Source organism: Galleria mellonella, unplaced genomic scaffold (assembly GCF_026898425.1).
Source record: "Galleria mellonella isolate WM207_F2 unplaced genomic scaffold, CSIRO_AGI_GalMel_v1 utg33, whole genome shotgun sequence".
NCBI classification, from domain to species: domain Eukaryota; kingdom Metazoa; phylum Arthropoda; class Insecta; order Lepidoptera; family Pyralidae; genus Galleria; species Galleria mellonella.
The window spans coordinates 11477690-11491185 of NW_026442079.1; the positions used below are offsets into that span (position 1 = coordinate 11477690).

The 13496-nt window shown below is 35.2% G+C and overlaps 1 protein-coding gene across 12 annotated transcripts in view; it reads right to left on the reverse strand.

The window, feature by feature from the left end:
• The window catches only part of LOC113516875 (basement membrane-specific heparan sulfate proteoglycan core protein), a 279082-nt gene that overhangs the window by 40038 nt on the left and 225548 nt on the right, over positions 1-13496 (reverse strand). For all 12 annotated transcript variants that reach the window (XM_031911661.2, XM_052896558.1, XM_052896552.1 and 9 more), the window contains 17 exons: positions 12613-12809; positions 11812-11933; positions 11002-11221; positions 9786-9971; positions 9061-9194; positions 8623-8791; positions 8114-8328; positions 7762-7977; positions 7051-7323; positions 6128-6245; positions 5857-5954; positions 4834-5070; positions 4029-4119; positions 3253-3359; positions 2397-2574; positions 1440-1635; positions 159-316 (listed from right to left, as the gene is read on the reverse strand). In XM_031911661.2, the coding sequence (XP_031767521.2) occupies positions 159-316; positions 1440-1635; positions 2397-2574; positions 3253-3359; positions 4029-4119; positions 4834-5070; positions 5857-5954; positions 6128-6245; positions 7051-7323; positions 7762-7977; positions 8114-8328; positions 8623-8791; positions 9061-9194; positions 9786-9971; positions 11002-11221; positions 11812-11933; positions 12613-12809 (2915 nt within the window). The remainder of the gene's footprint in view (positions 1-158; positions 317-1439; positions 1636-2396; positions 2575-3252; positions 3360-4028; positions 4120-4833; positions 5071-5856; positions 5955-6127; positions 6246-7050; positions 7324-7761; positions 7978-8113; positions 8329-8622; positions 8792-9060; positions 9195-9785; positions 9972-11001; positions 11222-11811; positions 11934-12612; positions 12810-13496) is intronic.

A 13496-nucleotide genomic window follows, 5' to 3' on the forward strand; every position in this document is an offset into this window, starting at 1 on the left:
CTATCATCTCTCATTGGTGTTCCGCCGGCGTATACCGTTAGCGCAAGCGGGGTTACCATTCTATTATCATCTATTAAAAAAAAATCTTTAATACAAGCTGTGCTTAATTTAGTATATATATAAAATGTTAATTTAAGTATTTGTGTGTATATAAGTACCTGTCCAGATTTGATCGGTGTAGGACTGTTCCAATAAATGGAAATATCATCACCAAAAAGCACCACATTTCTTTCCTCTTCAGATGTTGTGACTCTGTACCGATCTTCAAAGTTCTGTTGAAACTGTAACGTACCGCCGTAGGAGAGTACTCTGTTGCCTGTAAATTTATTTATTTATTATTTCCATTCACATTATATGTCACTACCTTGTTAATAAGCGGATACCACAACATGATTTGTATTGAGTGGTGACTTAACGACCGTAGCTAAACACAACATAGAAAAAGAGAAAGGAGGTACTTTAAAATGTATAAATTGCTATTACATTATAACATTTTTAACGTTAAAAATAATAATCATAGACATCATATCGGCTTTTAACTGTCTACTGCTAAACATAAGCTTCCTCCTTGGGGAGCCCGTAGTTTGCTAGTAGTTTCCACGCTTGGCAGGCGGAATGACAACCGCAGTTAGGCTTTGGAGATGTTTTAAGAGGGACGCTGCTGCCCATCTTTCGCTTTTCCTCAGTCGCCTTTTACGACACCCACTGGAAAGTAAGAAGTGGCCTATTCTATGTAGGGACCACACGGATGAAAAATAATAATTAATACTCTTAATTTAATATATGCTTAATAATATATGTTTATATATAATTAATTTAATTATATATGTTTCAAGTTATTTTTGGATGAGGTGCGAAGTTTCGAACTTTCGCATTACAAGATTTTCAGTTTACTATTACAACGGCATTTAAAAATTTAAAACCAATTGGGATCGTCTTTAGCTTTCGCTATAAAGTTACTTTAAGTTATTACTTCGAGCTTATCGTTTTATCTGTAAAGCGATCCTTCTGTTAAAGTGCGAGGAGAGGAATCAAAATTGGATTTTAATTTTTAGTTTATTTAACAATAGTAACGTGTATAGTTCTCAATATTGGCATATTAGTATAAATTCCTAATCCGTATCAACCTATATATTAACGTTCTATTATTAGATTTAAGAAGGCCTTAAAAAATAAATCGGGACAAGTGGCTTGGTATACGACTTTCTCTTAACATGCGTGTGGTGCTTTGTACCCCTAGTTATCTCTTAGTCATCTTGAGGATGATAAAAGGTGATACATTGGATTTCATTTATATCATCATTACACAGCCAATTTATTCTCTAATTTCTGGTCCAAATTTATAAAACGTTACATTACTTAAAAACGGTACTAACTAAAATCCTATGAATAGGTCATTGTCAAAATGTACATTATTATATGTAATGTAAATTTAATACCTGGAAATACTGGCAGGGACCAATAAAGATCTTCGCTGGGTGGGAACTGGAAGGTGTATCGGAGTTCGCTATTCTTCGGCAGTGGTACAAAGTCAGTGTTGTACTCCTGGTCGCCGTTGAGATTGGTAATAGTATATCCACCGTAGTTACTACCTAAGATGGGAGCGGCCATGGGGATCCGGTAATAGTTGGTGCCCTGGGTAAAGTTACACGACATTATTAGACCAAACCAATTATATAGCATTTGGGATAGAGAAGATTTAATTTAAAAACCAAAGGTAATTGATATTCTTGCAGTATTGATTTACAAGAGGGAGACTTTGTATAAAAATCGTTTGCTTGAGTACCTTTGTCTCATTAGTGTTTCAACCGTGAAGCAGTTGTGTTTGCATGGCTGTGTTTCGGCTTGAAAGGTGGGATATGGCAGTAAATTTACAGGATATAAAGAAATAACACCTTAGTCCTCAGGTATGGCAACGTATGAAGGTTATCATGAGTACCATGTTACTGCTCATATCTATAGGGAAAGTTACAACTTTCCATCAGGTGGGCCGTCAGCTTGTTTGCCATTCTAAGTTGTATAAAAAAAATTGAAGATGGCAAGTTTGTAGCCACCCTTTAAGGCATGCCTTGTCATTTCTGAGGACTAAGCTATTATATCCCAAGAAGTATAACAGATCAGTCACCTACACTAAACCCAATCGAGAATGATTAATATAGAATCTAATCTATGGATGGCATGTCATCTTTCTTATACAGAAACATGATGCAGGGTGGGTATTTAGCTTTTCATAACAGGAATTTAAAATATAAAAAAAAAGTTATGAGCTAATAATTTATAATATAAAAAGTTCAATTTGAATTTCAATATGAAATTCAAGAAATCTGAAGTATAGAGTCAATAAGCGGGATAGAAAAAGGTGAACTAAAAAAAGACCAAATATTATGGTGTTTTACCTCATGACACTCTGTTGTGACACCGGAGCAGTAACAAGAGAGACAGCCCTGAGGATTGTTAGCGTCCAGTCCGAAAGTACCAGGGCGGCACTGGTCGCAAGCGGCGCCCTCTACATTTTGTTTACACTGACAATTGCCGTACACGTCGCATGGGCCATCTTGGCCGCGGGAGTCGCATCTAAAACATTTTTTTTAGTATTATCTGATCAATAGCAATAATGCATTTTAAACTTTAGTTTAATTTTTTTAACGAATGATAATGGAATGGTAACCCCGCCTGCGCTATCGGTATACACCGGCGGTGCACCAGTGAGTGATGATAGATGAGAATGAAAGCAAATCAATTAGCCTATCGTGATGAATTCAACAAGAATTGTTCACGATGGTTTCCAGAGGGAACCACGTGAAGGTCGACCTAATAGGGCATATTGCTAGCAATGGGGCTGTCGAACTCCACTGCTAACAGTTTATAATATTAGAAAGGATTAATATATTGAAATCGGTATTAACATTGCATTTAAAATTAATATTGACACAAAGCGTTTATAAAAGACAAACTGTAACCTAATGTCCAAAGACTCATAAAATATTTGGATTTGTATTAATCCAAAAAGCGGTAGACAGGCAAATTTAACTAGATCGTGCATTATTTTCTGTTACAAATTAGCGATAACTGAATGTGTAAGTATGAACTAGATTAGAGTTTATTTTGATTACTTAACTAGCTATGCCTTCTAGAAGGAATAAGTCTAAGTCGCGGGATACTAAATTACATCAAAGATTTGTTTACATTTTAATTAAAGTCTATCGAAACAAACTATATTTTTGAAATAACTTCACCTTCAACAATACTTACGTGCAAGGTGGCGCGATAGATGACGCGATGCAGTTCTCGTTCGAGTCGCGAGTGTACCCCGGCTTGCATTGTTCACAGTTGTCGCCGTATGTATTGTGTTGACAGTTCTGTAATATAATTCAGAATTCTCCACTTATATTTATAAACATAATACTTTTATTGCTTAGATTGTCCCTAGAAATATTATAGGAGTTCTTCAAAAAGAGAATATATTAAGGTTTCTTCAGTGTCGGTAACGAACACTTGAGTTCTAATGTTGCAGGTGTCCATAGACTACAGTTACCCGTTTACCCTCAGACGAGCTGTATGCTTGCTTGCAATTTTAGTGAAATAAAAAAATATTTAATAATTAAAACTTTTTCTCTTCTTCGTTTAGTGTCCATGAAATTGGAAATATTTTTAATAACTGAATTTGAAAGAGCGAAAGGGCGAGAGCGAGGTAGGAGAGTGATCAGTAATAGAATCTAATGGCCTTATTGCTAATTGTGAAATTGTCTTCCCATAAAATCGTCGTAGTTAAACAAATTGGCCTGATTTCATCCCCATCTAGTAATCTTTACTGGTACTCCGCTTATATCAACCGGTACTATCATTCCATTCGCACCACTTAAATAAAAGAGTTAAAGAAAAATTCACACCAAAAATTTTTTGTTTTTGGCATGACTACTTTTAGAAATCTCTTCTTACGGGTTATATATTTTAAATTCGATGTTATGAGGTAATTGACCTGATTTCTGGGTATTATCATGGAAAAGGATGATTAATTAAATACTTACGTAACAAACTCCAGTATCGGCGTCACACATTGATGAGTGTCCACTGCATTCACAAGGGCCGCAGTGTTCCAAGTAGATGCCGCGAGAATATCTGCATTTTAAAGTCATATTAATAATATTTCGTAATACAGACCCATTAGATTATCAAGATTAACATAATTCCTAAGTAATAAGTACTTAAACCCATTTTTGACGTACCTAACTACGGTCAAAACAAAATTGCGATAAAGGGAATCAAAATATATAATTAATGAACCAATTTGTATACTCCTGTAACGCAAGATATTCTCACAGAAGATACTGGTTTTATTATGTGGCACTGCCGATGAGCATATTGATTGCAGTTTGGGTGCTGAACGGTTAACAGTAGGCTCCAAGTAGTAATCTAATAATTTTCCTGAAGATATCTCATTTAGAGATGAAACACTTCTTGCAAAACGTGTATGAACGAAATGGCAGTCGGAGATTGATAGCTAATATGGAAGGTGGTGAAACTTCTGGTAATAACAGTTGTGGCCTATCTTCGAGTGTTAATAGTTACACACATACTAATGGTAGCGGAATTAAACGAAATAATTTTAATCGAATAACCAGTGATATGGACTTCCGCAAGATAACACCTAATTCAGTAAAATAAGTGCTTTGATGTGCCTAGTATCTAAATTTGAACCAATATTGTATAAGAAAAAACCACTAGGCGCGCAGTTTTCACAGAAGGTATCGATATAACTTTACGGGCAAGCACATTGCTGTACTCGGTGTATTCGAAATTAAATAAATTAAAAAGTAATATTTGTAATTGAACCTCTTATAACCAGGCGCGCAGTCTTCGCAGGAGGTACCGATATAGCCTCGCGGACAGTCGCATTGTTCCACATGTAAGGCCACTTCGCCCGTGCCACTATCCTCAGCAGTCTCGATGCTTGCACTTTCAATGATCGCCAATTGAGGCTCGTCGTTGTACGTCGCCTTGATTAGGATTGTTTTTACATCAGCTAACGCAAGCAGGAACTGTTCTCTTGGTACATCTTTGCCATCGGTTCTGTAAAACAGAATTAGTTTCTTATTGTTTTCTCCTTACCTATTTACATAAGAGGTGAATATTAGTTTAACATCAGTATACTAGCAAGATGGGTTGTGATCGATAGATTTGTATTTCACAAAGATTTGTTTGCAATTTGTTTTAAATTGTTAATTTATCATGATTCTACCGACGTTGCTCCCAAATGTTGTTATTTATCAAGAACAAATAAGCAACGACTCGATTGTTACCTGTTTAAATAACGATCAACTAGGTTAAATACTTTACGAATAATAAGATTTATCAAGTCACATTCAGCTTAAACCTCTCCAGTACCTGTATTCTTCCACTTCCATATTGTACCTCTTTCGTTATCGGTAGTTTACGCATCAACATTATCTTTTTTTTTATGTAACTTAGAATGGACAATAAGCTAATGCTCCATCAGATAGAAAGTGGTTATCATCGCTTATAGACATGAACAGCTTAATGGACGTCATTAATACTCTATGATACCTATGATAGCGAAATCTTTCTTGTGTTGCCGCTCTTGAGAACTAAAGTATTATGTATCGTATTATTTCATTGCTATATCCCACCCTTCAAAACATGTTGCAAATCAAAGCATGCAACAACACACAACCATACAAGCATAGCTGTTTCATGGCAGAAGCATGGATGAAACAGAGACATTTTGACAAAATCTTCCTTTAGTAAATATTTGGATACACTAGTGCGAGAACGTCTTACTTACTTAGAATTAGTTTAATTAATTTTGCTACTAATATATTGCGATATTATAATCACCTCTTCCATTTGTCCTCGAAGAACTGTACGCTGACGTTCAAGGTACCATCACTCGCAGGCCGTACATCTCCAAAGTAATGGAAAGTCAATCTATTGTCCTGCAATGAATACATACTTCTTGTAATAATCATAAATTATTTATTTAAATTTCTTATATTTCATATTATAGTACCCAATTCAAACACAAGAGAAAAAATAAGAGGTCAATTATATAATATTAGTTCTTTCTGATACAGACGTTAGAGAAAATGTATTTGGAGATGCAACTTACACTGATTAGCTGAACGTCAGCTGCTTTGTCACTCAGGCTGTAGCCACTGGAGTATGGTACATTTCTCAGTTGGTAGCGCAGGTATCCACCGTATGATGTCACCTTGTCCCCAGCGAAACTGTCAGTATAAATTATTTGTTATTTGCGTCAATTTTAAAATATAACACTCACTGAGCAGGTTAAAATATTTTTCCTAAACTTTTGTTTTTTTATACAACTTAGAATGGCAAACAAGCTGACGGCCCACCTGATGGAAAGTGGTAACCGTCGCCTATAGACATGAGCAGTACCATGGACATAACAGAGTATACTGTTTCGTCCATGATACCTCCCATGCGTTGCCATTCCTGAGGACTCAGGTGTTATTCCTCTGTACCCAGTAAATTCACGCTATCAGTAATAACAAAATAGTAAACTCAGCTGATGGTAATTATTATTTACAAACAGTATAGCAGTTTACGGTATACTTTATAGTAAGTACTAGCTCACGAACTTGCAACGTAACTTGTGCGATGTTGACACTAAAGATTTTAAGTGCTTATTACCCTGTTTTTTACTGTCATATCTCACTCTTTATGTTGGAATATAGGTAATTATATCAGCCTTTAACTGTCCACTGCTGAACATAAGCATCTCCCTTAGAAGGTTTTGCAAATAGTTGCCACGTTTAGCAGGCAGTTTGGCAACCGCAGTTAGGCTCTGGAGATGTTTTAAAAGGGACGCTACTGCCTCTTACGACACCTATGGGAAAGAAAAAGGTGGCCTGTGGCTGCGACGAATACGGACGTGGAATAAAGGTACTTAATACAAAAACTTTTAAAGCCTGAAATAATTGAAACAGAGATGCTCATACACACGATATTTTGTAAAGGCTCTATAGAGAGAACAGCAATTAGGTAGTTATAGAATCGTTCATATTATACCTAGCGGGCAAACTCCAGTAGTAAACAGTTGGCTGGGTGCCAGACAGGCCTACAGCTGTTGCGCCTCCGCTTTCTGCAGTTATATCGAGAACAGTTGATACTGGTGCATTATATCTCGGGGAAGGAGATGAGCCTGATGCTGTACTGCTGTAAGTTGTCAATTGGTTGATGATTTGAGGAGTATTGAAGACCACATATGTCGTCTTGCGCCGGAAGTTGCTGCTTGTACACGTTTCAGTAACACCAGAGCAGAAACAAGATGCACAGCCATGCCTGTAAAAAATGTGTGATATACATACCGTGTACCAACTTCTTTTGGTCAAATGTCAATATTCTAACTATTAAAAGACTGATTTAGGAGTCATAGGAGCCTAGTAGTAATGAAAGTTCACATTGATATTAACTAAATAAATGTGGGTTATGGTGAAGGCAGGTATATTAAATAGTTATATCTATTTGTCTGTCGACTATTTTACGTACATTTTGTATATATCTCTGAATCGCCTCAATTCTCTCTTTACCATTGTATTTTTTATAGTAAAAATTTGTAGTTGTTAGAATTTTTTTTTCAATCTTGAAACAATGCAAGAGTGTGTACTCTGATAGAGGGGGGGGGGAGGGGGTTACATTGGTAAAGGTAATTAAATATCTCAGAGTATGTAGCAGTATTCAAGATACTAGAAACGAAGTTTTAAGAAATAATTTATCCACCTGAAGTCTGGTGAGAGAAAGAAGGAATCACTCTTGCAGTGATCACAATATCTGCCTTCCACATTATCCTTGCATACACAATCGTCGAGTGATCTAATTTGGCTGGTTCCCCATGGGTTACATGTAGGTTCTTGACGTCTCTTACAGGAGTCACCAGGTATAAGTGGGTTTCCTTCATAGTTGGGAGCGCAGCGTTCACAGTTATCACCTTCGTAGCTAAAAAAATATTCTTTGGTCAGTAAAATATGCTTCAAATATGGCGGAATCTGATATCCTGTCAATTTTTTGAAAAAGAATTACTATTAAACTATTTATTATTATAATGAGAACTAATTGAATATAATATACATACCCTGGTAAGCAATCGCAGAGCACTCTACCACTTGATCCAACGCTACAAGTGCGAGCAAACTGGTTGGATGGGGAAGTTAATGGGCAAGGACACGGGGAGCATGCATAGCCATTGTTTGGATCGCCATATGTTCCTGGAGGACAAGTTCTGCGTTCAGGTACACAGCTTCCGAGCCAAGGACCTGACTTGTCGCGTTCATAGCCGGCAGCGCATTTCTAAAAAGAAAAAGACAATCTTTGACTATATTAAAAATAATTCAAACTAGATAGAAGATATGCTAGATTACTCTCGTACATAGATATATACATTAGAATTATCTGTTATTACAGTGACTTGAAATTTTGTTGTATGTTTTGAAGCTATCGAAGTAAAAAATCGAGTGTATGTAACGATACGATCAGATGTACGTTGTGTTGAAAATAACTTAAGTAAACTATTTTGATATCGAAAATAAGAAGAGATTCCTACCTTGATCAAAAATTTGATAACAAAGAAGACTAGTTGCATACCTGGCAAGAAAGGCCGTCATATCCTGGTGGGCATTTGCACTCTTCTACAAGATTAGCAGGACCAAGGCCAGCATTGATGTACTGAGCAGATTCCATTACGAAGTCAGTTATGTTGACACCAGCTTTGTTCAAGTCAGCTCGAAGTAAGATCATCTCAACATTGTCCAAGCTGCAGTGATATTATTAATATTTATTGTGTGTCCTGTACTATATGAAATGAGACAAATGATTCTAGACTTGCATGCATGCATGCATGCAAATGCATAATGATTTCGAAAAATCCAGAACTTCTTTATTGATATTATGAAATATCTATTTTATGAGTGAAATCTTTTCTTTGAATGTTTCTCAAGTTTAGACATCACAACAAAAAAAAAACAATGACAATAAATTTTAAATTATTCTCTTTTTTACTACATATAATAATTAATAACTTACGCCATCATTATATCTTCGCGGTTTGCTTGTTCCCTGCCTCTGGATGTGGTCTTCTCCCAAGTTCCTGGCACAAAACGTGTCGATATGGTTTCCTTTGGACCGTTTTGGTAGTAAATGAGAGTCTCATATTTGCCCTGTTGATGATGATGCCTTTGTTAATATACTCTCTAGTATGCTATTACTATTTATTACTACATTAGAATAATATTAATTTTCAAAATAAAAGATATCATTTATACACAGGTTAGCAATATACCCTATCAGGTCAACCTCCATGCGGTTCCCCCTGGAAACCATCGTGTTAGTCACGATGGGCCAACTGATCTACTTTCATCTTCACCTATCATCACTCAATGGTGACTCCCCAGTGTATACCGATAGCACAGACAGGATTACAAATCCTTTATCATCTTTTAAAAAATCTCCAAGGGACATAATCATTTATTAAAATCTCTATCTAAATCTAATCCATGTAACGCATGATGATAAATAGATATGAGTCTTTACCTAATATCGAAAACAAACCAGCTTGATATGTTAGTTATGGACGGGATTTTCCTATCATGAAATGTATTCATAACATTAAATAAACTACGAAATATATAAAACCAATAATGACTTCCTCAAATTCCACTTTGAAGAATTATTCGAGCAAAAACATTGGGGAGATGTTTAGTTATATGAAAATCTTTGATGCGTACTATGATAGGATCATCTAAACTCACCTTTATAATAATATCAGGCATGCTGTTGTCAAAGTTACCGCCAGAAGAATGCGAGGCCAGTTGGTAAGTGATGTGGCCACCGTAAGAAGTGAGCTGGTTGCCATTGTATGACGCCGGTAAAGTTAAATATGGGTGTGCTACATCGCCGTAACCCCAACTGGAATCGAATCTCTGCAACTTGGTTACCTGTTTGTTGAAAAGAAATCTATTAGACTTACCGTGTCACCCGTATTAGGCTACCGTGAATATTACAAATTACTATATTAACTCCCAACTCAACTTCAAAAGTGTTCCACAAAAAAATCATCTTCAATTGTGACAAAACCGGTTATTTTTATTTCTAAAGTTAAACTACTGCACTGTTTTTAATAAAACGTCTATGAGATTAAACTTATAAGTGAGTTTAACTCAAAGGTGAGCCGATAAAAAAAGAATTTTCAAAATCGATTTACAACTGACGGAGTTATAAGTTAAACATATAAAAAAAATACTACCAAGCAGGCGACATGCTGAAGTAGGGCCAAATTAAAAGTACTCGTAACCGGCGAGCATGTATGAAAAGATTGATGAATGTGGAAAGATAGAAAGAGGTTTGTTTGAATTGAAGCATTGTTTCTGCTTACCCTAATGGGAGACAGGCGTGACAGATATGTATGTATGTATGTAACCTTCTTCTTTTTTAAATCGATTGTAAAAAAGGGTTTTCGATTAAATTTTAACTATGACCGATTTTAAAAAATAATTGTTGGTGTAGTTAGAGACACTTATCGACTGTTACTGTAACGAAAAATGTTATAATTCACATGCCAACATTTTGCCGATTATATTTGAATCCAAGACGAGATTACTGCTTTCATTTGTTGGTAAGTCAAAAACCGTGTGGCCAAGGCACAGAAAAGACTACCCCTTCCTTTTCTTTAAACATCGTAAGAGGTGACTAAGAGAACTTATTGGTAGAGAATAGGGCAGCAGCGTCTGTTTTAAAACATCACCAAAAACTTAACTGCGATTACCACTAGGCCTACCAAGCATAGCAAAACTTCCTTATGGGGAAGGTCCATGTTCAGTGGTGTTAACAGCTGATATGACGATGATTATGGAAATAACCAATGCACATGATGTTTTAAAGTATGTCAGCTTAAATTGCATTACATCTTTGTTTTATAACATTTGTAAGTATACAGTTTTTTAGACAATATAATAGTCGATAGCTTACCGTAGCACCATTTCTCAGAGGTTGATAGTAATATTGGTCGGTGATCGGTTGAGAATCGATTTCAGGTTCGCCATTCGGTCCCAGAGTGATGCCCACGAGCCTGGTGCCTCCTTGACCCAAGGGAGATGGCATGTTGTAGATGAAAAGTTGGGCACTGTCGCAATTGGTCGATTTGCCGAAGCAGAAGCAACGGATACAGTCAGATGGCGAACGAGCATCGCTGCAAATTAAAATTTAGGTAACCATTTTAGAAGAGGAGAACTCTGTACTTAAGTCATCTGCTTGGATACCTCTGTCCCAGCTGTGTGCGTAATGAACTAACCTTATTTATATTTATTCATTTATTCTTTATTGCACAATAAAACTTTGTACAAGTGGCGAGCTTAATGCCATTGTCTTTTGGTTTGAAGGCTACAATGTGACAGAGAAATTACAGTGTAGAATGGCAAAACACCATAGTCGTCAGCAATAGCAACGACTGATGAGTGCTATAAGAGTCACAATGTGTTCTGAAATATCTATGGTATTGTTTATATCTTATAAGCAATGGTTACCACTTTCTATTAAGTGGCTTGTTCGTCATTTTGAATTGCAACACAATCTTTTAATTGTATACAATTTTGTATTTACTTTGGTCATTCATTTACTGATGGTCATGAAAATTACCCGCCTGTACCAGAAAAGTGGAAAATTTCAGAAGACGAAAACAATATTTAAAATCAATTGAATAGTTTTCGTGTTTATCCATTATAAACAAACATATAGATGTTTCCTATTCATAAAATTAGTATAGAAGTATAAATTACTAACCTGTTAAAGTAACCGCTAGGACAAACGTTGGTATTGTTTACAAATACAATGGCGTCTGGTGTCGCAAACGTGGCTCCCTTGTTGTTGATAGCTTCGCAAGAGTACGCGCCGCTGTGTTCAGGCTTTAAATAACAAAATGAAACATATATCCCATAAAATATATCGGTGATTGTTTAATAATAACTATCGTTAGTTAGTAATACTTATTTATTTATTTATTTAGGATCACCAACATAAAATACAGCTAAACATTTCGATACATAACACTAGTGGATTGCGGCTTACTGTTCTTACATTTAGAGACAATCACAGCATGCTTTGTGTTTAAAAAATATGAAAATAGAATTAAATTATTAAAAACTTAAATGGTGTCAAATTAATTTTTATTTTTTATTTTATTAAGAACTATGCATATGCAATGATATCTATCATCTGTTTGTTTAGCATGGGTATTTGTATTTTTTGTATTCATAGGTATACTACCCATTGATTTAATAAACTAGACAATTAATATGTTGGAACACAACATAATATCGGAAAATCCATGACACCGGCCGGTTAAGATATTTTTAAGTTACTATTTTTTAATTAAACAAATGAAGCAATATGTATCTGTTTAGTAGTATACTAAACACATATATTTATTTCATTCGTTTAATTTATATAAATTATATTTACTTATTCCTTTAGGTTTTGGTTCGTATCCATTAGAATTTCTCTTTTATTGTCAAGTGATTTTATTTTTCATAATAATTATTTGCTATTTTAAATTTGGAAAACAATTACTCAATTTTAACTGACCTGCATGTTTGGACATGTGAGGGTACCTTCTCCGTCTACGCTAACAGATACACATTGGGGAGGCACGTGCCCCCAATTCAGTCTCCAGGATATCATGGCAGTCGGCACTCCAGCAGCCGAGCAAGTCAACACTAGGGTCTCGTTAATGACAAGATGCACCACGCCAGGAGTTGGAGGCTTGGTGATGTATACCGGAGCTGAAAGTTAAGGTTCATATTGCCTTTATAATATTAATTATTTAAAAAGTAAGTAACTATACAGAGTAGGTTGATTTATTATTACTCTATATATTTTATCGGGTTTAAAATTCTATTGTTACCAAAACGCAGTTCTGTTAAATTAACCACTGATGGAAAAAAGTCCTCATCGCTTTTCGATAAGTAATAGAGTACATTTTATGCTCAATTCGAATTTGTATCTATCATAGATCTATTCGCTAAAATCACAAAGCAACTAATGGTAAAATATCGGAGTAAACCGTCAGCACCGTTTCTTTTCGAAAATTCATAGATATAATGACAAAATTTAAACAAAACATTCCTTAAAAAATAATAAACGTGAGCCCGCGCTTTTATTATATATATATATATATATATATATATATTTTTAAAGCAATGAATGCGCTAATAGCAGTCGTTTCATATTAGTGGCCAGTATTTTATTTTTTGGAATTTTCAATAACTTCTCAGTGACCAGTATTTTTTTAACATAAACTAATAATATTTAGATATTTCAAAATAAGAATGAGAACTTTTATAATATTTTGGAAGTATTTTCGTAATCATGTGATTTTTTTTATTTTAAATATTTTTTTATCAAATACATCGTATGCGTGTTGGTAGTTTATTTATATGTTTTTTGCCTAAACAGTCTTATGTTATAAA